The 26274-nt window shown below is 43.3% G+C and overlaps 1 protein-coding gene across 2 annotated transcripts in view; it reads right to left on the minus strand.

The window, feature by feature from the left end:
• Positions 1-5569: 5569 nt before the first annotated feature.
• si:dkey-246g23.2 (solute carrier family 66 member 2) overlaps positions 5570-26274 on the minus strand; it is a 49259-nt gene continuing 28554 nt past the window's right edge. The window contains exons 4-6 of one of the 2 annotated variants that reach the window (XM_034535968.1): positions 22546-22762; positions 7407-7499; positions 5570-6741 (exon numbers count right to left, since the gene is read on the minus strand). In XM_034535968.1, coding sequence (XP_034391859.1) covers positions 6732-6741; positions 7407-7499; positions 22546-22762 — 320 coding nt within the window. In that variant the 3' untranslated portion in view covers positions 5570-6731. Of the gene's footprint in view, positions 7500-22545; positions 22763-26274 lie in introns of both variants that reach the window. The other variant, XM_034535967.1, reaches the window with a different exon arrangement.

Raw genomic sequence — 26274 nt, forward strand, 5'->3', positions numbered from 1 at the left:
TTCGGGAAATAAAACCTCAGCGCAGGGAGTCACAGCTGGCTGGTGGAGGGCTGGGTGAAAAATAATGTCTGCCGAGCAAGCTGTGCCCCCGGATCCGAGTAGGGTTAGCTGGGGTTTGCTGTACGCACGCAGTACTCCTCACGAAGCAGCTTCCAGGTAGCGGCGAGGACAAGGTGAGGATGAAAGTATTTTTCTTTTGTTTCTGCTTAATGGATGTATGATTGACAGGCCCTCAGGGCAGCTCCACTTTGTTGTCTGTTCGCTGTGAGTGACTCCCACCTCTCTTCTCACAGAACAAGTCATATTACAAGACAGGACGGGCCAGGGCCAAATGTCTTGCTTTGTCCGAAAATACTCCGACCAGAGATCCAAAACAAATCAGCAATCATTTTTGGCACGCTCGCTTAAATAATTACTTGATTAATATATTACAACCAAAAATCCCCGTTGGATCATAACTGCAAGCGACACATTTCTCATCATACAGTCGTTTTATCTGTTGTTGACTTTAAATTAGTGCAGATTCAAACATATTTGCTGACACTACAATTGAATCAAGCAAACCCTGGAGACCACAATGCTTTAAACACATCACAGACATTGCTGCCTCTTCTCTGTGAGATGGAGAACAAGTTAAGAACCTCCAAGTAAGACGTATATAGAATCCTGCAGAGGTGTACAGAATGATGCTCTCTTTGATGGATGCTCTGCATTACTTTTAAAGGTTGATGCCCATGTTCCATACAGCGCTGAAATAAATCTGTTCCTTATTCCCCGTCCAGTCACTGAGCATGGTGGATGCACAAGGGGCTCTCCATCGAGAGGTTGCTAGACTGTAATATAGAAATTAGACATTTGCACATTTTTACATACAACATATCGGTTAAGCAACCACATCCAAGGCTGCTCCTCTCTTTTTTTTAAAAAAGATGGCCATCTTGAGAGTTTGATCATGTCCCGCTGTACTTAGCCTGTCATTACAGGCCATGCCTGAGGGGGGCTGAACGTCCTGCACTGAGGGACCATGAGGCCGCTCTCAGCACAGAGCCATCTGGCGACGCTACATTTCCCAAAAGCATTTCCCTCTGTTGACTGATATTCGCTGTTTGTCTGTGTGCCTTCATTTCGTCCCCTCTCTAACAGTGATATTTATTGTAATATTATAAACTTCCCAGTTTTGTACCTTAATTTCTGCAAATGTCCCCTTGACGGCCCCCCCCTCCCCCTCATTTAAGTGCTCCAACTTATGCCTGCAAGGCTAAGAAACTTGGATTGGAAGACCATCTGGCGTAAGATGTGTTTTCAGAGATGTTTTCTGTGTAAAGGCTGCCTGCAGTCTTAAGAGCCCCCCTCATCAACTTTTTCATCATAGAATGGGGTCAAAGGTCAATCTCAGAAGTTGTTCTGACTAGAAAGGTTTTTATTACTTTTGATGACAAGATAAGAGATACATTTTTCTCACGGTGGCTCTGCTGTTTACCTGGGCACATTATTATCAAACCATCTGCCCGCTTCCCAAAAATGAGATGAGTTTGATCTCTTTTTTCCATCTCCCTCCCCCGGTTCATTTCTCCTTCATTAGTGGTGATTCGGCCTCCATATGTTGACTTTGTAAACACAACATGGCTGGAAAACAGCAGTTCCCAAGTACTGTAGCTTTTTGTGGACAGCAGATGGAGGATGTCATTGTTCAAAGTTGCCCTTACAGCGATTCATTTGAATCGATGTTTACAAAACAAACACATCTGGGTGCTGTTGATTATAGCGCAAGGTTATCAAACTGTGGGATGAATAGCTTTTTGGATCGTAGTCAGTAACTACACTTGTAGCTGTTGATGGCAGCAAACCATGTTAAATATTTTAGTAAAGCTGCATCACATCAATGTGTTGGCCATGGTTTAGGAAGCAGCTAATTGCTATAATTAACAGTTAAATGTGTTTGTGTTATATTACAATGTGACAAAGAACATTTTAAAAGCATTAAAACTATTTTAGCTGTGATTTACATGCGTTTATATCCGCAAAACTCGTCTTGGACAAGTTCTCAGAGCTGCTCCTGAGATAAAAGCTGCAGCGCTCAATCAGATTTAGAATATTCACTGTTGGCACTCTTTGACTATGAGCTTGAATAATAAAATAATGATGACGCTTAAAGCCCTCTAAATCTTGGTTTTAAATAGTTTCAATACACAGGACCTCACTTAAAAATCTTAAATCTCTAAATTACAATATCAGTTTAATTCATTCACTTAAAGAACTCCAAACCGTGTCTTCTTATTGGGTATTAAAAAACGCTTTTTCTTCTAAAGAGATGCTATAACAGTCAAAGATAATGCAGTACAAGATAGCTCTTTATAATAAAGCTATGATAAAACATGATTTATTGCAATTCAATGGAAATGGTATTTGAGTTATGTATAAACATTATACATAGGCTGGATTATTGGTTTAGTGCTTTATAACGCAGCACATTATGTTGCTTGTTTTGGAATGCTAATATTAACCAATTTACTACTTACTATCTACTATAATTTATGAATATCTTGATGATATGAATCTGTCAATGAAACTTGAGCGTGTCAGCAATAGTGCACGAGATCTGACATTGACTAAAATGGCTTTGTGACAAACTGAAGTTTGGAAAACTCAACATGGTGACAAAAGTGCACACTGACGTCTTTCGCAGCACGACGACACACTATCATTAATACATGGAGCAGGGCGGGGCGTCACGGACGTGAAGTGCAGGTGGACTATTTTAGCCCACCGCATCAATCATTAAAACGACCCACTGTACAGACGGACATGTCGGATGATCTGCTGATGGATGAGTGGACAGAAAGACGGGACGGCAGACGGTTGGCAGGTGGCCAGATGGTTCCTTTATGAACAAGATTGACTCTGAAATATCTTGAATATATCATGGGGGAAAAGTCATGTGTGGGAAGAGTGATAAGCATCATACAAACTCTTTGATACCGGTACGATATGTTACCATCAGGTACACAGAGAGGCTCCATACGGAGTAGTATTCAACTTATTATTAATGGATGGACAAGCCAGCCTTGTGTACAGTGAAGGCACGTACAGGTGAAGCACACAGTCGGCCCTGGTCCAACTCATCTATAAACCATAGAGAAGCGCTCATTATCTACGGTATCCATTTTTATATTTTACTACCCATAATGCAGTGCTGACTGTCAGTGGTTTTACCTTGTTATGGTCTTTGTAAAGCAATACGCTTCCTAATTAACCCTTACTCATCAATGCCCCGCCCCCGTGCATCAGCAGGCCCAGTCTGACTTTCATCATGATTGATTTGGTGCACAGGTGCACTCTCAATCAGCAGACACACACACAGTCTCTATCACAGCTGATAGAGACTGTGATAACTGCATTGGGAATAAAGATTTATATACAGGTGTAAAAAAAGAACCCCCAAAAAAACATTTTGGTTAACCTTATGGTTGAGGTCAGATCTATTGATCAGGATCAAACTGAAGCGGATCACATGAGGTTTTAGTTCGGCTTTTGGGTCGATGTCTAAATCCATCTGTACGTTACAGCAGCATCCTCAGATCAAACCTTTTCTTTTTAACACGCTCCAAGACATTCATTCATTTCAAAACACACCGACAGTAACAACACAAGACCACATGGTGAAATATAAATAGTTTATATTTAAGAAAATATCAGGATCAATATTTCACATGCCTACAATTTCCATCTGTAATGTCACTAATGTATCCTGTCACATACCGTTACATTTCATACGGTCACATGACACTGATGTGCAATTCTTTTTAAATACTTTAAAAGGCAACTTCATTTTGGTTGTAATTGTGGTTGATCAGATCCTGTAATATGCAACCCGAAGAAACATGACATTAAAACAGTAACTCAAATTGACACAAATCCTTTCATGGACAGTTTTTTTGTTGTAACTCTTCTCATGTTGCATGAAATAAATGGTGTGCGTCGGGTGAGGTCTCTCCTGACAAACCTACTTCTTATCAGCGTTGCAGTGGGAAGGCAACAATGTGAATTTGGTGGAGGGATTATCACAAGCAGGCAGTGTGTGTGCTGATCTGATACACATCTGGTGATAAGAGCATATTGAATACAGAAATAATGCAATTCCAATACAACTGTGGTATGCTGGGTATATGAGATATAACACACATACAGATTTCAATATGGCAGTTTACAGATGTCATGTAAGATTATTGGATTTGAAGAATGGAGTAAATTACACAATGGAAGGTCACAGAACCTGCTGAAAGTGTGCAGTATCAGAAAAGTTGATCAGCAACCTGGACACTTCTGTAAATATAATTTTGACACATCCCACAAATTGTATGTGTGTATGTATTACAGCACCAGCAGAAGAGCAAGTATTGATATGGACACACACAGAAGACATTCATACACATATTCAAACACAGAAGGAAATGCTTCTCTTCTTAAGATCTGGTTAGATTCTCCTTTGGCCGGTCATCTTATAATGCCGTACAATGATCGATAATAAAACATTCTATAAGATTATCAACCTTTAAGCAATAGTTGGACATTTGGAGGAATAGGCTTACATTAAATGTTTGTATCTGCTTTCTTACTGAAGGTTTGACAAGAAGGCCAACATTACTCTGTGTAGCAAAAGCCATCACTTCATTAGCTTAACTTGATGACAGGAAACAGCGAGCCTGGCTCTGTCCAAGCTCTCCAAAGAGGAACCACTAACTTCCTGGAAGTGTCGCTTTTTTAAATCATTGAGCAGTGCCAAGCTAGCTGTTTTGCCATTTCTATACCTTATGCTAAGCTAAGCTAACTGGCTGTAGCTTCATATCAGAGTACAGACATGAAAGTGAACTTTGTGCAAAACAGCCTCAAAGTGAAACTCCCAAAATGCCAAACTATTGCTTGATTACAATGACATATAATACAACACCTGATGTAAAATCATAGCTGAGGTGACTTATGACATGATACTCAGTCACCTTCATATTTAGAAATAAATTGTCAAATTATAAAGATTCTGAATAAAATTCTGAATTTTAATAAAAATTCTCTTTCATGTATATAACCTCTACATGCTGACCCTGAGGATAATACTGAAATACACATGAGATGCAATTCTGCTACCTTCACTAATGTTATCCTCTGGCTGAAGGAGGCATACTGGCAGCTCGGAAGAGGTTGTCTGTACAATAACAACCAGAACAATGTGTAATTTAAACTGAAAAGAAACTAGAAACAGGTTTAGATTAACAGACAGAAACAAACTGGCTGCTAAATTCAAAATGTGAGCAAAAGACTTAATGAGCAGGTATAGCAGCTCGACTACTTAATTAAATCGTGCCTTGGTGAAGTCAAAAGAAACCTGCACAGACTACTGATCAGCTGCTGGTCCTGATTTGTGTCATCCTGCATCGGTAGTTTCAATAGAAAACTATACAGGCGATGGAAGGGAAACTAAGTATTCTCATCAAAGGGACTGTACAAAAATAATCTGGGGTTAAGGCAGGGTCAGGAAAAGGGGGATGGATTGTTTGCTTTTTGCTAAGGGGGGTAGTTTGACTTTCTGGGAGGGCAGAGTGGTGTTTTACTTTTGTTTTTTCACTCATCTTATATTTTAGCCCTCCCTTAATATAGTTAATCATAACATAACATAAATAGCTAGATCTGTTATGCAACTTAGTCACTCTGTGGGTTATACAATGTGCCATAAGAGATGTAACTGATCTTATACATAAGTCTTTTTTTTCTTTTCATTTGGAATATGGGGTGGGTTAAAGATATTACAGCTCAAGTCTCTCAGTACCCTCAGAGTTGTGCCCAAGTCACTCAATGGGAGTGGTCACACGTTATGTACTAGCCCTTTCAAAGAAATAGAGGGGCTCTATGAATGTGTCAATGTCTACGGTGGCCTTCAGGTAAAAACATGACAGTCAGGGTTTGAAACCCGGCGGTGCAACATGGCGTACTCTGTGAAAAGGACCCGTTCCCTATGTAGATGTGAGGGGCTCATTCTAACACACACATATTCGTAGTCTCAGGTGATTATACACTTCTGAACACATGGTTATGAATACTCCATTTCTGCTGAAAGATCCACGTACACAATGCTCCTTTAAATTAGGGTAAACAATTAAACAAGTTGTACCAGTTCAATAGTATTCAATCATCTTGAAATATTGTGGGGAGGATGCAGTTTTTTGTGTATTTAGAGGGAGGGTCCAACACAATTATGAATAATGAGTGGGAGGAAACCTTTAAAAAAAGATTACACATAAGATTTAAGCCCCCTTCCGACACCAATAATTAAGGAACATTTCTTGAAGCACGAAATTAAGTCTGACTGGGTTACATTTCATTTCCCAGTATTACTTGCTGAAGAGTGGATAGAGAGGCACTAAAGTATTGGGACGAAGACAATGTGACAAAAATGACAATGCCACAAATATTCAGTAATACTGTTGCATATTTTGATCTAAAGTCTGACATGTTCTTTGGTGTCGACAAAATATTTTGTGACTGAAGTGCAGTAAAAGCATTGCAGCATGGCCACATGCTTTCTTTATTTTCCTCCTTCTTTTTTCATACATACTGTGAAAGACCTGCATTGCTTGTCAATTAAACCCCAAAGCAGAGTCATAACACACAGATTGATGTCCTTTGTACTTACAATTACTTGGCGGACGTGTTGTGGTCTTGGCTTGGTGATGCAAAAATCAATTTCGGCTGCACAGACCCACCATCAAGCATGCCGCACAAAAGCACACAGACACACACACACACACACACACACACACACACACACACACACACACACAGTTCAGTGAGGTGTGTAGTGTGAACTGGGAGTAGATGCCAGTACAACAGCACAGATCTGCTGTAAGTGAGCTGCCAATGTGTGCAATGTTTCCCTCATTCAGCTTCCATGTGCACTACACTCCAGGATCCAAGTAACGTAACAGAAAACATACAAATAAATAGTATAAAATGCTAAAAAGGCTCCAAAGTGCTGCCTTGTCTTAATAACAAGTTAAAGGCAAAGGTGTGTTTGTTAATGCGTGACTAACTAGTTTGATCAAGGCTAAAACGGTTTGCTCAATTGCACTTGAAGGGGCATCATTTGGGTCTGATGATCCCGTATATATGTATCTATGTATTTCAACGTTGGTTTTTGCCTGTGTTCTTGAAGCTAATTGTCTCCGATGATAATTCAATCAACTTTGCAGCTGATTTTATTTTAAAAACTTTAAATAATTAGACTCATTGAAATTCACACACAAGCCTTGGTTGCCCAAAGCAACAGCCATGTTCAACCTAGTTTGACCCGGGTGTCTTGGCTGTATAAAAGGACCTGCAGCAGGATGACCACGTCAATGATGATCTGAACTGACCCGCAGACCCAAAACTGAGCCGGGCTTTCGTTCACCACGAAGTAGGTGGTCTTGAAGACGTCCCCGGCCGTCCACAGCAGCACCATCTTCACACTGGAGCAAGAGGGACACAGAGAGGCAGACAGTGAGGTGAAGGTGTGAGAACAGGGAGAATTAAGGAGTTTTCTATCAAAGGAAAATAATTGACATTTGGGAAAGATGCTTAGCATAAAGACTGGAAACACCTGACCTAGCTCTGTCCAAAAGTAACAATGGGCACAAAATCCCATCAAAAACTGCAGAAGCGGCAATTTGATGTTTCGGGGCTACCAGCTGTTAGTCATCTTGGTAGTGAGCTACTGGTGTATCACAACTTCACAGAGCCAGGCAAGCTGTGTCCTCTTTTCCAGTATTTAAGCTAAGCTAACAGTCTGCTGGCTACAACTACATATGCATTGTCTATTCATTTTAACTCTCGGCAAAAAGCTGATTTCCCAAAGTGTAAAAGTATTCCTTTATTTTGTTCTTCTTTTACAAAGCATTCTTCCTGCCATGGATGTTCATTAACACTCAATGTAAAAGTTGTGCAGTGAAGGCAAAATAACAGCAGCTATCAGCCAAAAATAAGTAGCTGCTCCTTGAAGGCCTTGAAGACATCATCATCTGCCATGCCAGCAGCGTGATGGCAACACAACACCTCCAGGGAGTCCTCTGAAGCTGTATCACTGCTTCTTGTCCTCCTCCAGTCATCACTTTCTGTCTTGTTTTTATCCTTCATCAGCTATTATCCCCCCCACCCCACAAACTTGTGTGTCGCTGTCTCGAATCATTTACCGCCATGTTTCTTTAACTCTTAAACCTTATTTTAACTCCTGCTCCATCTCCTCTCATGTAGCATGTCATTTCTTTTGATTTGGACCGGCGGTTTCCAAATCCTTTGTCAGGTGCCTTTCAATAGTTTCAATTTAATGGCTGGAAAATGATGGAAGAATTGGACGATGAAGAGAAGCTCCTGTGCCTATAATTAATACGGGTGTTGTTTTGGCTCTGATCAAACATCTGCGGCGTCCGCAGTGCCTGGCACGTAGTCTCATCTTTTCAGGAGGTGTGTCTCTTTGGCTCTCTGCGAGTTTCTCAAACCACCTAAGTTGCTCTGCGCGAGCTTTCCCACATAATGATACCCTTCACAGTCTGTGCCCTCACTCCTACTCTACCTACTCTCTGCTCCCTCCTCTATTCTTGCTCTGTGGACAGCAAAGTCCCATAGGGATGAATAAAATAATGAGTTTACTCTTTTTATTAGGACCTGGGGACGGGGCCGGAGCAGGACTATCAGTCATCAATGAGACATAACGTAAGGGTCAGAGGGCGACGAGGGAGAAAGGAGGCGGAGACAGAGAGCCTGCAGAGGACGGCATTTATCTAGCATGCAGTGAGAGAGACAGCACGAAGACGGCCAAGCCACCAGAGAGAGAGAGAGAGACGGACCTCTGTGAGATAGATATGGAGGGTGAGTGTGTGCAGGGGTAGAGGCAGCCTAATGACTTTGGGGACATCTTGTCCAGTCGTATCCTTGAGCTCTCCTTGCAGAGTCATGTCAAACCCCAAACTCTCCACGGGCTGCCTCCAGGGCCCGGTGAGGAACCCAAACATTTGCGTCAAACAATCCTTCCCTGGCATGGAACCGAGGACATCATTATTCAACAAATCTGTGAATGTATTAAATCCAGACACTGCATGCGGTATCGAAATGTGATTAACAACCCAGACTGACTCAGGCTGCAAACTGTGCTGTGGGCTGTGCTGGAGAGCGACGGGAGCTGAACCAATACAATAAAATGTGTTCAGAAATCTGTATTTATATGTCTGTTTACTCATTTTGTCAAAAATTGTAATTACCAAAAAGAAGAAATGTAAGTTTTAGTTTTTATTCATTTCGGTTCTGTCCGTGGTAATTTGATTGTGGAAAAGTGATTGTAGTCCTGTAATTTGAGCCCTCCATACATTATTCCGTGACTCAGTACGGTATTACGCTAACATACAGAGTGATGTGATTACTCATCGAGTTTGCTGTCAGCACAACTGGACCCATGGTGCTTTTAATAAATCCTTCCCACAACAAACTTTAACAGCTAGGCTTCCACCAGTCTCTATGTTTCTTGGTTCTTGGACTCATTACAGGGCAGATCACAGGTTGTCAAAATCAAATTCCTTTACCATCAGCAGAGGCGCTCCTTGGTGGTGTGTCCTCTGACCATTTCCCTCCTCATTATACACCGATGACTGAAGGTAACTAAGTTCACTGATTATACAACTGGTGGGACTGATGTCCTCTAATAATGACACAGCTTACAGGAAAGAGTTCTCCCGGCCAACAAAACTAAAGAACTTGCAATAAAACCAGAGAGAGCTACAACCGCTGGTCATCAACAGCCAGGTGGTCAATCCTCTGGACAACAATCTCTTCCTCTCTGAAATGGAAAGACAACATCCCCATCATCAAGACGAAAGCTCACCAGCTTAACATAACTAAAAGTGTCAAAAGGTTGAAATGTTAGTTATTTTCATCTGCTTTTGAAAAATGGTTCACAACGGAACGGCATCGTTTCATTATAGTATATATTTCCTGACATAAAAAGTGAGTAAAAAAAACAAAAAGTATTGTTCCTCTTTCAAATGAAAAGTGAATGTGAAAGTGGATCAGTCATTTTGACAAGACATGACTGAGTCCGTTTGACGTCTTTGAGACTCTTCTGTACTGCTGCTGCCGTTACACTTTGTTTTGTTACCTTATCAAGCCAACAAGACGAAGACAATCTGCTTCTGTCACCGCACCGCTTCGCCCCTCTTCCGTCCTCCCACCTCCAATTGAACCACCTCAGGTTTGAGCAAGAATCAGGCTATTTCCACCCCTCCCGAAGGATGACCAAGGAGCGCTTGTTTCGAGCACATCGGAGTCTCACCGCTGTGTTCTGCTCTCTTAACAATTTAAACCTTCAGTGCAAACACTCCAAGGTTTCAAATAAGTATACTGAAGAATTTTAAATGGTTTTGCTTTTACTTCTTTCTCTCTAAGCGGCCGGCATCCCTCAGGGGAAATACCACTAAAGTTTGTTGTTCTGCAGAGAGCACCCTTTTCTGAATTTTGTATTCCTCGTTTTATCCCTCTCCTCATATTTTCCTTTCACTGCGCCACCTTCTTCTTTTCTCCTTGGTCCCGCTCAACTGTCATCTTCACTTGTATTGTCTCTGTTGCTGCCTTTACTCTACTCTACTCTGTGAAAGGGAATAAAGTCAGTGGCTTTTATCAGCTTCAGCTGCACACCATAATAAAGTCACATAATTAAGCTAGCTTGTTGGAACAAGTTCTCCCCAAAACAACTTGTGACGAACATTACATTTAAAACAATGGAATTAGGAATAACACTGCAATTCAGCAGAAGTTTAATTTAGCTGAACTCCTAGTTAAAAATCAGTGCAGAGCTTTCTTGCTCGCACAGCCACTCTCCCTATTGGAAATAATGGCTTCTCTCGGTGTGAAACCGCGCATTTAGTTTGAAATCTTTAGATACATTTATTCTTTCTGCTCCTCTCAGCCTCCGTCTCTCTCTGGCCCTGCCTAACCTCCCCTCCCTCACGCTCACAAATTCTCTGTTCCCAAGTTGGCTAATTTCTTTGCTCAAGAGACGGCAAACACCATTAACGAGGATGAGTCATTAGCAATCTAATTAAGCAGGGCGGGTCATCTGTACTAACGCAGCAGTGCAGCAGAATAGAGTCAACATGTCAGTTTGGGGTCATTCGTCTCTGGCAGGAACACAGACACACACACACACACACACGCACACATCCCACATGTTACAGGCTCTATCTGTTTGTCATGCTAGCATCATGTCGCTCCATCATGGCCTGGATACCATTAACTGTGGGACGTGGGCCTCCGCTGACAGGTGATGAAAGAACAGAACAAACACTTGAACTGAGGCTTTGAGTGTCCACAGAGAGAAGGAGTTATCATGGTATTGATTGAGAAATATTGACTTACTGACTGACTCGCTCAGAGTCACACACACAGACACGCACACAAAAGACACAGACACATACACTCACGCCGACTCATTTCAGCGCAGCCTGGACAAGTCTCTCATCGATTACCACTGACCTGACGCCTTCATCTGAGCAAGTGGCATGAGGAGAGAGGAAAGGGTGAAATGGTGAGCTGCGCACTTCAAGGATGGAAAGAAAAAGAAGGGAGCCCGGAGATAGATGAGGGAGGATGGAGGGATAAGGGAAATTATGAGAGATAGATGTCAATGTATCCGGACAGGAGGACGATAAATCTTTAGAAACGGAGCCACCCTGATTGTTGCCGAGTGACAGAACAGGAGAGAGCGATAGAGGAAGCAAGGGGAGGGGGGGTTTAATCACTGATTACATGGTGTGACGACTGTCCTGTATGTGGGCCAGGCAGCAATTGTGCTGTGTCTTGAACGAGTGCTGTCAGGCCAGCTATTAGCTGCTCTAAGCGGCCAGGGTGGGCAAGTGGAACATGACTACAGGAAGCAGGGCTCAGTGACATTTGGAAAGAGGGACAGAGAAAAGGGAGGAGAGAATTCAAAGGACATGAGCGTGTGCCTTCACGGCCCAAATATGAGCAAAGTTGCCTGATCTTTAAATGTCACTTTGTGAAAAAATCTCTAAAATAACCGGAAAGCTCATCCAATTGTATATCAGTGCTAAAATTCCTTCACAACGGTTGTGAAGTCCATCTATCCACTTGAATTCTGCACACATCGGCTTTCATTTTAGGTTTAGACGGGACACAAACAACATTCTTTAGTGAGAAACAACATGCTACGCACCAATCCACCATGCCATCTTTTGAACCCTTACTTTGTGCCTCCCGACATAAAAAAGACACTAGATTCTGTATTAGCTCCAATTATTGGATATGCAGTAAATCATGTGCTGTAGAATAAAACTGTCTAATAATATTAGGTAAGATATGCAGCATTCAGACTTCCTTGACCTAACAGTCTGGAAGATTCAAGGGACAGGTACAGTGATACAACAATTAGTTGATTAATAGGACAATTTTAACCATCAATTATTCGGTGATGTCATTTTGTTGGAGCAAAAATACCACACAGCCATACCAAGTGGTTACAGTTGTGCTGCTTTTTTTATTTTTTATTAATTGATTAATCAATTATTAATTAAATATATATAAATAGCTAGAATAATAAGAAATTGCATCCCTTCACAATAAAGTATGCTTTGCAGACAATTATTGGTCCCAACCAAAGAGCTTCACTTTATATTCAAATTCTTTCTGAAGCAACCACACACCTCAATCTGATTCACAAGGATGCCTGTGTAACATTGTGCACAAGACAACTAACAGGTCCCATAATGTAATCTATTGGTGGAGCAATATACCACTAGAAACAATAGTGATTAGAAGGCTAACAGGCTGACTGTTACTGCAGCTTGTGGATGTATTGCTCCTGGTCTACTTCATCAGAACAGTTATTCGATTAAGTTTAATCTCTCTGTCCACTTTGCATCTTTTGACCCCCCTGAAAATTGCCCACTGTCGTCACCTCCCTGTAGCCCCTTCCACCACTCGTTCTTCTTCTCTTAACCCCGCCTGTCTTCAACCTGCTCCTAAATCTTCCTCCACAGCCAGACTTCTCTTCTCTGCCTCTCCTCATGTCAACTGTTGTCTCCTTATCTTCTTGTCCCGGCCTCCTCTGCTGCCTTCCACCTTGTTCGCTGCCCAAGTGACCCCTGGATGGATGTTGGGATGAAGGAATGGAGGAAAGGCCAACTCAAAATAAGTATGGCTGAAGGTTTCTTGCAGGTATAAAGTGGACTGCGAGCATCTTTCTGAACCCATGCAAATCAGTTTATATCCACATATGTACATTTTTATGAATGCAGAATGAGTACAAATGTGAAGGTGACCGTCTAGTGAATGACATCGATGCCATGCAAAGTTTACAGAAACAGTGTTGACTAAAGTCTACAACTGAGCGATGACGTCTCTTTTCCATCTCTTTTTCATCTCTTTTTCAGGGCAACCATCCCTGTGTGCATCTGCATCTGCATGTGTGTTTGTGTGTGTGTGTGTGTGGGTGGGTGTGTGTCCACGCCTGCATATCGTTGTATACACATGTGGGCCCACACATTAGGGTGTGTCAGGAGATTTATCAGGGTTGTAGCTCTCCCCAAGGGGTGTGGAGGTGGAGGGGGCAGAGAGAGAGATAGAGAGAGAGACGAAAATCAAAGGGCCCAACGGGAGAGAAGCTGAGCTGCTCTTAAACCACTAACTATGAATTATGCATGTTAATCGATTCGCACACAGGCAAACAATGAAAGAGATGGATTCAACTTCTCCAAACGGAGCGAAGGGGCGGTGAGGAGAAGAAGGAGTATGAGACAGTGTTTGCTCACAGATATTTTAAGAACTTTCCTTCGGAGGATGTAAACAAGTCAGAATAGATGGGAAGGCCGAATGCGGATGGCTTTTTCGATTCGTAGCTCTGTTTTTCGAAAATGGTTACAGAAAAACATTAAAGCACAATCTTCTAAAATGCATTTTAATAAGCTATTGGATTTCCCTCACTTGAGATCCATTTTAAATTCCTAGGCAGAGCCCTTCTTCAGTGTGCTAAGCTCGGCAACTGCTGTTGTGCAAACAACATTTCATTAACCATACAGATGACTCAGATCATCACAATGACAACACGCTCTCATTATATAATTATGCAATATGTATGTAATTGATCAAACGTAATTTACTGTAGAAATCAAACAGTGAAGAAGATGTTCCATGAAATGAGTAACCCAGTAACCCCACCCAGCTCACATTAGGATGTGTAATCATAAAAAAAGAAGAAGATCTGAAGTTTATGTGATGATCATGATGTTGGCACTTCATGTCTAAATAGTACAGATGTATTTACATGCTGAGGAAGAGCTCTGTCCAAAATGTTTGTGACTACGGTTCCTTGGGCCGTACATGTCACTTTTATGTCTCCATTATTAAAGAATATGGAAAGTCTTTATCTGCATCTCGATCTGGATATGTATCAAAATACAAAAAGTGAAAATACATGATTAATGAGAATTACAGATTAATTAAAGTGCAAGTAGTTTATGAGAAAACAGTATCGTTAAAAGATAAAGATCAATGCCACGGAAAAATATATCAGTGCAAATAAGTTGGTACTACTGTGTTTTATGTCCCTCTTTTGTTTTTCTGCTGCCAAGTCTCACTCAACCGTGCCACGATACAAGTATCTTATGAATACGTACTGTAGAGAGGACCTAATCCATCAGATCAGACTTTCCTGGGGAGCTTTCTGGTGTGCGTGTGTATAATTGTGAGTGAATTAATTAACTCCTTTGCACATTCAGCCCCGCAGCTTATTTCCACTATTTCCTCACATTATTTCAAATACTCAAGAGTAGGAATGGTGCTTCATTCAAAGAATCAAGCAGTTTAGTAGTTCATTAAACACTGCAGGTATCCTTGAGTTATGCCGTCACCTGTTCGGCCTGTTTATGCAAACAACAATGTGTTTCTGTGCGTGAGCGATTGCTCAGCTAGTCTGCCTGTTTTTCTCTTCCCTCTCATTAAACCTCCTTGTCACAGTGACAGTGGAGTGGACACTGATGGAGGCGGCCTTCACCGTGTCACAGTGACAGTGGACACTGATGGAGGCGGCCTTCACCGTGTCACAGTGACAGTGGACACTGATGGAGGCAGCCTTCACCGTGTCACAGTGACAGTGGAGGGGACACTGATGGAGGCAGCCTTCACCGTGTCACAGTGACAGTGGAGGGGACACTGATGGAGGCGGCCTTCACCGTGTCACAGTGACAGTGGACACTGATGGAGGCGGCCTTCACAGTGTCACAGTGACAGTGGACACTGATAGAGGCAGCCTTCACAGTGTCACAGTGACAGTGGAGTGGACACTGATGGAGGCGGCCTTCACCGTGTCACAGTGACAGTGGAGGGGACACTGATGGAGGCAGCCTTCACCGTGTCACAGTGACAGTGGAGGGGACACTGATGGAGGCGGCCTTCACCGTGTCACAGTGACAGTGGACACTGATGGAGGCAGCCTTCACCGTGTCACAGTGACAGTGGAGTGGACACTGATGGAGGCGGCCTTCACCGTGTCACAGTGACAGTGGAGTGGACACTGATGGAGGCGGCCTTCACCGTGTCACAGTGACAGTGGAGGGGACACTGATGGAGGCGGCCTTCACAGTGTCACAGTGACAGTGGAGGGGACACTGATGGAGGCAGCCTTCACCGTGTCACAGTGACAGTGGACACTGATGGAGGCAGCCTTCACAGTGTCACAGTGACAGTGGACACTGATGGAGGCAGCCTTCACCGTGTCACAGTGACAGTGGAGTGGACACTGATGGAGGCAGCCTTCACCGTGTCACAGTGACAGTGGACACTGATGGAGGCAGCCTTCACCGTGTCACAGTGACAGTGGAGTGGACACTGATGGAGGCAGCCTTCACCGTGTCACAGTGACAGTGGACACTGATGGAGGCAGCCTTCACAGTGTCACAGTGACAGTGGACACTGATGGAGGCGGCCTTCACAGTGTCACAGTGACAGTGGACACTGATGGAGGCGGCCTTCACCGTGTCACAGTGACAGTGGAGGGGACACTGATGGAGGCGGCCTTCACCGTGTCACAGTGACAGTGGACACTGATGGAGGCAGCCTTCACAGTGTCACAGTGACAGTGGACACTGATGGAGGCGGCCTTCACAGTGTCACAGTGACAGTGGACACTGATGGAGGCGGCCTTCAACGTGTCACAGTGACAGTGGAGGGGACACTGATGGAGGCAGCCTTCACCGTGTCACAGTGACAGTGGAGGGGACACTGATGGAGGCGGCCTTCACCGTGTCACAGTGACAGTGGACACTGATGGAGGCGGCCTTCACCGTGTCACAGTGACAGTGGAGTGGACACTGATGGAGGCAGCCTTCACCGTGTCACAGTGACAGTGGACACTGATGGAGGCAGCCTTCACAGTGTCACAGTGACAGTGGACACTGATGGAGGCAGCCTTCACAGTGTCACAGTGACAGTGGACACTGATGGAGGCGGCCTTCACCGTGTCACAGTGACAGTGGAGGGGACACTGATGGAGGCGGCCTTCACCGTGTCACAGTGACAGTGGAGGGGACACTGATGGAGGCAGCCTTCACCGTGTCACAGTGACAGTGGAGGGGACACTGATGGAGGCGGCCTTCACCGTGTCACAGTGACAGTGGAGGGGACACTGATGGAGGCGGCCTTCACAGTGTCACAGTGACAGTGGACACTGATGGAGGCGGCCTTCACCGTGTCACAGTGACAGTGGAGGGGACACTGATGGAGGCGGCCTTCACCGTGTCACAGTGACAGTGGACACTGATGGAGGCGGCCTTCAACGTGTCACAGTGACAGTGGACACTGATGGAGGCAGCCTTCACAGTGTCACAGTGACAGTGGACACTGATGGAGGCGGCCTTCACCGTGTCACAGTGACAGTGGACACTGATGGAGGCGGCCTTCACCGTGTCACAGTGACAGTGGACACTGATGGAGGCAGCCTTCACCGTGTCACAGTGACAGTGGACACTGATGGAGGCAGCCTTCACCGTGTCACAGTGACAGTGGAGTGGACACTGATGGAGGCAGCCTTCACCGTGTCACAGTGACAGTGGACACTGATGGAGGCGGCCTTCACCGTGTCACAGTGACAGTGGACACTGATGGAGGCAGCCTTCACAGTGTCACAGTGACAGTGGACACTGATGGAGGCGGCCTTCACAGTGTCACAGTGACAGTGGACACTGATGGAGGCGGCCTTCACAGTGTCACAGTGACAGTGGACACTGATGGAGGCGGCCTTCACCGTGTCACAGTGACAGTGGACACTGATGGAGGCAGCCTTCACCGTGTCACAGTGACAGTGGACACTGATGGAGGCGGCCTTCACCGTGTCACAGTGACAGTGGACACTGATGGAGGCAGCCTTCACAGTGTCACAGTGACAGTGGACACTGATGGAGGCGGCCTTCACCGTGTCACAGTGACAGTGGACACTGATGGAGGCAGCCTTCACCGTGTCACAGTGACAGTGGACACTGATGGAGGCAGCCTTCACCGTGTCACAGTGACAGTGGACACTGATGGAGGCAGCCTTCACCGTGTCACAGTGACAGTGGACACTGATGGAGGCAGCCTTCACAGTGTCACAGTGACAGTGGACACTGATGGAGGCAGCCTTCACCGTGTCACAGTGACAGTGGACACTGATGGAGGCAGCCTTCACAGTGTCACAGTGACAGTGGACACTGATGGAGGCAGCCTTCACAGTGTCACAGTGACAGTGGAGGGGACACTGATGGAGGCAGCCTTCACCGTGTCACAGTGACAGTGGAGTGGACACTGATGGAGGCAGCCTTCACCGTGTCACAGTGACAGTGGACACTGATAGAGGCAGCCTTCACAGTGTCACAGTGGAGGGGACACTGATGGAGGCAGCCTTCACCGTGTCACAGTGACAGTGGAGGGGACACTGATGGAGGCAGCCTTCACCGTGTCACAGTGACAGTGGACACTGATGGAGGCAGCCTTCACCGTGTCACAGTGACAGTGGACACTGATGGAGGCGGCCTGTCTGTCCCGATGACTGAAAAGTAAGCTTTGCTGACAGATGCAGAACTACTTTCTTTCTCAATGGATATGTATCTTTGTTAGTTTCCTTTCTCTAGACAGTTCCTCTGCAGTGTCTCACTCAATTACAGTGACTGCATTTTATTGTCATGAATGAGATGTCAAACTACCAACATTCATGGAGAGAATAGAATATATACATAAACACCTGTGGTATTATTGGGTGCAGCTGCACATTCAGCTCCCATTCCCTCTCTATGTCACGCCATCACTCTCACACCATCCCAGCGTGCAGCTCATTTCTTGCTCTCAGTTCTGACTAACACCCTTCAAGTGTTGATGGTGGTCCTATTACCGTGTCCTTTCAATGGCAGCCTAATGGTGGTTTCACATTTATCTTACCTCGAGGCCATTGCCGGCTTGGCCCCGAGGGACATCGTCCAGAAACTGTAATGACCTCCAAGCACTTTGTGACCCGTGAACCAGAGTTGTGTGTCCCAGAAGGGAGCATATCTGGGAGGCATGGGTCAGGGCACTGGCTGCATATGTGTTACACGTGCACAGCGTTCTAGATATGGCATCAACATGTGGAAGAAGATGTGATGAAACAATATATCTCGATGTCTCTGTACTATCACATAAACAGTATTTTCCCACCACTGATTTTGCTATTCAGAAAACTCAGTGAACCGCTAACCTCAGTTTACACCTGCTGCAATAATCTCTGAACATTGATGATTACTACTGTATATTGAATTCCTGTGAACCAGACGCTAACAACAGTTCCTCTGTTGCCACTTTGGCTGACTGTTGTTTGGTGCCATGACAGAGAGATGCTCCGAGGTGCGCTACGATTATATTTCTGGAACAATGACCAGGACACATCATTCATACACGTGGAAATGTGATGCTTTCACATTACAGATAATCAAAAGGCTCTAAAACCGTACTGTGTAGGTCAATAAAGGAGTTTACTCTGAATTGATTGGGCGAGGATGAATGATATGATTCTTCTGAAAATTCTAGATAAGGTTTATCTATGCACTTTATTATTGAATAAGAGTGTACTGCCATAGCGGCTCTGTGAGGCTGCACTTGACCTGCATGCTAACATGCTCACTGTAACAATGCTAACATGCCGTTTATCAGATGTTGTATTGATGTTATTTTACCATGCTCACCATCTTAGTTTGGTGTTGTAATATGTTAACAATTTCTAGTTAACACCAAAAGCAAAGTGCAACTTGGGATCATTTGGATCATTATAAAATATATACATTAATGTCGAGTAGATATTTCTTTCATGAAAAATAAGAAAAGTAATTGAAGTACTGGCAAATCAGAGATGATTTAGAAAATTAAGATGATTACAGCCTGAGGTTCTGATCATATAAAAACAATTCATGTGCTTTCTTCTGGTTTGCTGTAAACAATAAAAAACTTTTTATAATAATGGTGGAATCTTTTAAATTATGATCAGAGCAAAACTGGCAGACAGTCGATGGGTTCAACTCTTGCAGTGTAAGGATGTGTTGCTTTTCTGTTTTCTGTTTCTGTAAAGCACATTTCTTTAGACTGAACTATAACAAAATCCCCATAAATCTAAATCTGCAGCTCTATTTTGTATATATATATATAAAATGTGTGTATATATGTGGTATCATATTGGTCATCCTGAAAATTTATGTTAACATGCCTAGTCTTTACGGGAGCTGATAACAGGAAGTGTAATGGGACCACAGCCGAGAAATGTTATCATTTAAATACAAATTACAATTACAGATTGTAAGAGCAATGTGTGGTGTTTTTGAATAATGCATGTATTCATGCATTATTCTTATTTGTGGATTGAACAAATAAAGTAAGACATCCTGCAATGTTGAGTCCATTTGGAAAAACATATATACACAATCCTTCCAATATAAGAATGTATTCTTTTCCATAATGGCAATGAATTTCGTTAAATGTCAACAACTCGGGACAAAACTGAAGCAGAGCTGCTTAACGCCCATAAACCCATTGGCAACGGCCGGTTGCCATTATGTTCTATGTGAAGCCGGGGCCAAGCTTAATTGAAGAAAAGAAAACACACACACAGACAGACAAAATATTTGGAAGTGGAATCTTCAAAACTGTGAATATATTTTCATTATCAATGTTGCTGTTGTTGTTAAAATGAATAAATATGAATAAGAAAAATAGAACTATACGATTAGCCACACAAAACCGAAAGTCACAAAAGTATACTACACTATGGAAGATCCGTAGGGAGGCACACGTCTCATTGTCTAGTTTGTGTTCCTTTGGAAAGGATTTAGACACAATATATAATTTCCTTTTCCATCACATACTGGTTTTTTTTCTATACCTCATGCCTCTCTCTCTCTCTCTCTCTCTTCTAGAACAAATGGAAGAATCCTAAAGTAAAGGGGACAAGGGTCAAAAGATTTAAATCATGTTCTGCGCAAAGAGACAGAAGTGCTGAATGGGCTGGTTCCATCCCTGCAGGGTTATTCGCCCAATTAGGCCATGGAGATCGACAGCGAGGTTACAAAATGATAATGCTGGAAATACGATATTTTCTGGAAAGAGTTATTTAATAAATGTAAAGTGTATTCCAATAACTGTTTTTGGTGGTTCATATTATATCATCACATTATTGAGTATGCAGGGACTTTGCCATAGATCAGAGTTTTGCGTATCGATTTTCCTGACTCAGTCATCAGTCATCTCGGAGGCCTAATGTAGTGTTATTGCATATTTAATCTCTGACGTGGTATTGAGTTGGATGGATGCTCACGGGAAGTGAAAGCCCAGATGTGCACCCTGAGGACACACCCTGCATCTTTAAGTACACTACTGTGTGTGAAGACTTTACAACTAAAGTATAGGTATGGCTTGTTTTTTGTTTTGTTTCTATGGATCCATGTGTGATATAAGACAAAATATGAAGGGGCTTGACATCATTTTTCCTTAGCATGTTTCAGTATAAAAGCTACTGTGAGGAGGATCGCCTCCAAATGTAGATATGAACTGCTCATTCTAATTAAAAAAAAAAAACACACACAACAATACATATTGGTAGGTGATGATTAACTAAAAAAAACACATGTATTAATATTATGTTTAATTACACAGGAACTTTAAAAATAATAATAATATATATATAACAATAAAGTCAATTACATCATTTTGAGAGAGAGGAGATGTAAATGTAATTGCCATTTTTCTTATGATTTTCTGACATTTAATGGAGCAAATGATTACCTGATTAACATAACAAAATACTTTTGCATATTAATCAACAATTAAATAAATCATAGGTTGCAGCCGTTAAAAACACTTATTTTCACGTATTGTATTTGTGTATGAAAGAACTTTGATTCAAGATATGGAAAACAAAACCCATCCCAACCCAAGGGAGAGATGTTTATTATCTGACGTCACTGCAAAATCCTAATTTTAGGATCATCATCATCATCATCATCATCATTGACGTCTGTACTTCCCGAACATTTACTGAAAACTCAGGAAAAAAAACTGAAGCATCTCTGAAATATGTTGCTTTATATTTTGAAATATCTTTGTCTACAGGCTCTTTTCAGGGATGAGTGACCAGCAAAGCATGCAACCACACACACACACACACAAACACACACACACACACACACACTGTACGTATGGTTTTTGCACTGATGACAGACGAGACGTAGTGATGACGTAATGATGGTTTTGTGCCATTAGGGTGTACTTGATCTCACAGTCCTCTACCTGAGAGGCTAATCAACGTACACATTGACCTTTGCACACTGTGACATAACATTAACAAGAACAACTTTCAAAATGCAAGCTAAGCCTTTTTTTTAATCCCCCTCCTTCACCCTCTACTTCCTCTTTCCATTCAAGGTGACCTTGGACTTTAATGCCAGTACAGGCTTAACTTCTGGAATTACCTCAACATGGTGTATGTAATAACACTATTGAGAATATTTCTTGGATGGAATAAGTTGATTATTTTCACTGATTTTAGAGGGCAGATAATTTCATATCATTACCTTAATTATTTTTCTATGTAGATTTCTGCCATTATCGTAGCGTAATCTTGAGGCCTTGAAGGAGGGATTGTATGCATTCCACTTTTATGTGTTGGATGTATTTAGTGCATTTAGCCGTATCAATGAAATGGATAGATAACAGCTAGATAGCTGTTTAGAACTGTTTATCCAAACCGTGACTTGCTGCTCTAATGATTAGAAATGGCCTTATTAGCATACTTTGTTCATAAGAATATAAATGACTTGCGCTCTATGGACATTAAGGTTAATAAGAATACTTTCCATGAGAGGTTAGTGAGCACTAATGAATTTCTGTGGCAGTGTGCCACTGTACGCCAATGTGAGTGTGGGGAGTTATGAGCGTTCTGCACAGCTCTGCTTGACCTCGGAGCCTTACCTCATGCCTTTGGTGGAGCCGTTGTGGAAGTTTTGCAGCAGCTGCGGGAGGCCCAGCATGGCCTCGAACATCACGGCCAGGGAGCCCAGCGTCTCCACATACACCACAGAGTCCAGCAGCAGCAAGGTGACGACGGCACACAGCACGGTGAAGCCGAAGCAGAAGAGCAGGTAGTCCTCGAACGCGCTCCACTTCCAGAAGTAGCGAAAGTCCAAGTCTGGAGAGCGGAGAGAACAAAGTGGTTACACAGAGACAAATGAACTTATCCTCACAACTTGTTATCAGTATTGCTTACAGTCTGAAAGAAAACCTAAATTGAGTCGATGTGGCAGGTGGAAGAGAGAGGAAATAGGGAGGGAAGTGGAGATTGGGAAAAGGTGTGCAAGGATTTAAAGGAAATAACAGAAGAGCCTGGAGAGTTAATGGAATAAAGAAGCGTGTGTGTCTGTGTGTGTGTGTGTGTGTGTGTGAGTGAGCGTTTGTAGTGCAGAAGTGTGAGAAGGTTCTTACAGTATGCGTGGATGGGAACAGAAGAGCAAGAGTGGCGGGCAGAGATTGTAAGTGGCGATGTAATGGGAAAAATAAGGAAAGAGCTTTCCATTAAAGGATGCATAGAAATTCTGCAAAGCCAGCACTCCTAAATCAATACTGTGCACATGCGTAAGTGAACGGAACAGAGATAAATGAGACACTCGAAAGCTTTGGAATAATTGGGCACTTGTTGAGGCCTCAGAAAGTTTATCTTTCCACTGACAAACCTCTATTTATCACGTGCGGCTTTTCACTGATAAATACCATGTTGTTTGCTAAAAAACACTATCGGCTTGAATGGAAGAGGTCGCCGGCACCATTGACTGCACAGAAAAGTCAGAGTATGATTTTGAATTAGACGTAGCCATCTCCTAATGTGAGATGATCGACAGTCTCTCATTGCTTATGCATTACCATGGAGCTGTGGAAAAACAGATGACATCAGCTAAAAGGGGATTGATGGCGAAATAAGAGCACACTAGTCAGCTTCACCTGACTTCAACTGTGCCGCTGTTTCCTTTCACACGGACTGAATAGGTTGACGTGTGTGTGTCCTTGAATTTCTTTGTACACACACACACACACACACACACACACACATATATATATATATATACATACACACATTATAGTATATGAGAGACGAATGCTGAAATCAAAGACAGATCAGGAAAACCTTCTCTGCTGTGGCAGCTTGAGATCTGTAACTAATTATTTTATTGGTGATTAAATCTATTGATTATGTTTCTTTTGATTGGCCGGTTGGTTTATACAATTTTCTAAAATAAGGCACCCCTGTGATAATTAAAAAAAGGAGGAACCAGAAAACGATTGGCACTTTCGGTGATAAATTACTGAAATGATTCATTAAAACAGTTTTTAATAAATCTTTTGTCAACCAACTTATCAATTAAATGAGCAAACGTTCCAGCCCCAGTTTGATCAGGACTTGGATTAGTATAAGTAAGTGTACTGTACAACAGAGCTCAAACAATTAAACTATTAATAGACTAGTTGATTCAAATGTAATATTTGCTGCATGGTCTCCTAAATGTGTGGGTTTGCTTGTCTTTCAACAAAAACAATTGGATTCATACTTAGGGATTCAGAGATGGTAATGAATCCTGTACACATTTGCTCATGCAAAAGTATTCAGTGCACACAGACACAGCCAACACCAGGGCCGGGACGCTTCCCATTCCACTCCAGTGAGCTGCATCTGATGTTGCATCCTGGGACAGAGAGAGTGAGACATCCTGCAGCGGGTGCAGCGTGGCATGTTTGTGGCAAACAGCAAACGTGATGAATGGCTTTATTACGGAGAGACACAGAAGGCACAACGCCCACTGCTGACAACACGCACAGGGGATGGGAGAGGAGAGAGATACAAGACACACACACACACACACTTCTCAGCTCTCTCTACTTGACAAATATCGACTCTCTAGGCGTGACATATGTCTGTCCTCACAAGCCGCGATACTGACAGGAGCCAAAGAGCTGAAGACAAGCGAGTCTGGAACATTTCAGAAGTGCCTCTTCACTGCTGCTGCCGCATTTACTTCAACACATCAAACCCGAGTCATTGCAGACACTGGCGGCTGGCGATTCAGGAGAGGCTTAGAGGCTGCCCTTTATCGGCAACATAAAAGCCCTTCCATTTCCTTTTGAATGAGGCCAGGCTGGGGAAGAATACACATGCTGACAGCAGCAACAATGAGAGGAGTGGTATTTCAATACTACTGACAACTTTTCAGTGTATAAAAGCCTCCTGCTGAGCCTCTCCTATTTCCATCTCTCCATTTTTAATTCAGCTTCCCCTTCCTCTATCCTGCTTATCATCAGGGCGCATTCACACTCACACTCACACGCACACACACACACACACACACACACACACACACACACACACACACACACACACACACACACACACACACCCTCTTGTACCAAGCACATTTATTTCCATACAGAAAACAAAACCCACCCACTCCCCCCTCCTCTTAGCCTTCCTTCCTTTCCTTCCTCTCTCCCTCTCTCTCTCCCTCCATTCCCATTTCGTCTCTCACTTATACAGCCTTGAATGCTTACCTGGATAATCAAATTGCCCGGAATAGTTAAATGGGGAAATAAAGCGATGCATCATTTACAGAGTCATCTGTTTTATTTGTAATCCTATATATATATCATGCATCATTCCCACCTCCCATTCCCTGACCAGCTCACTATCTTCCTTTTACCGTTTCCTTGCTTTTCCTTTCACCCATGTCTCTGATTAAAAAGGTGTCTTCACAGGACAGCATCCTCCTGTCTGGATTGTCGAGGTCAGGGATGCACTTCAAAGACCCCAGAGGCTGCCGGTAGGAGGGGGCGAGACACTCCTTCTTCACCGGACTCTTTGTTTACACAAAGCCCATGCGAGGTCAGAAAGAGAGGGAGAGCCTGGAGTAGTTGTACGGAGGCTAAACTCGCAGTATTCCCCAGCAGGACGAGCAGAGAAAGCACAGTATGGAGTGTCACACCGTTAGACCGCGAGCAGGACGACTCAGCTCTCTGGAGCCTCCTCTCTGTATTTCATTAAGTGTGAAAGTTCTAGTCACAGCTGAGAACGGGTGCGGATTCTTGTAGGAAATGCAGGATTTAATGGACTTTTCAGGAAATAAATCCTCTTACACCATCTAATAGGGACGCCATAGAGACTGCTACCATTTGGACAGACAGAGAGTCACTGAACCGTTCTAAGTGATTCTCTCGCTCAACAGGTCTGAGGGAAGACAGATAGGAAAGGGTCCTGCACCTCTCTCTCTCTCTCTCCATCTCTCTCTCTCTCTCTTCCTCTCTCTCTCTCCATCTCTCTCTCTCCCTCTCTCTCTCTTCCTCTCTCTCTCTCCCTCTCTCTCTCTCCCTCTCTCTCTCTCCCTCTCTCCCTCTCCCTCTCTCTCGTCAGCTCTCTGAATAATACAAAAGCCTGTAAAATAATGTCCACTCATTAGGTTACTGTGTTAATGAAAGACACAAGAACAAATTGTCCAGTCTCTTGAACTAGTTCATATTTAACTTGAGAGCAGAACAAACTTCATTCCACAACTGCCTGCTTTGGTAGAACGGAAAGAGGACAAATCCTGACTGAACTTTCCGTCTACCTTTTGCGTTCACAAAATGATCAAAAACACAAACTTCAACACTTCAAAGCAAACC

Source organism: Cyclopterus lumpus, chromosome 6 (genome assembly GCF_009769545.1).
Source record: "Cyclopterus lumpus isolate fCycLum1 chromosome 6, fCycLum1.pri, whole genome shotgun sequence".
Taxonomy (NCBI): Eukaryota; Metazoa; Chordata; class Actinopteri; order Perciformes; family Cyclopteridae; genus Cyclopterus; species Cyclopterus lumpus.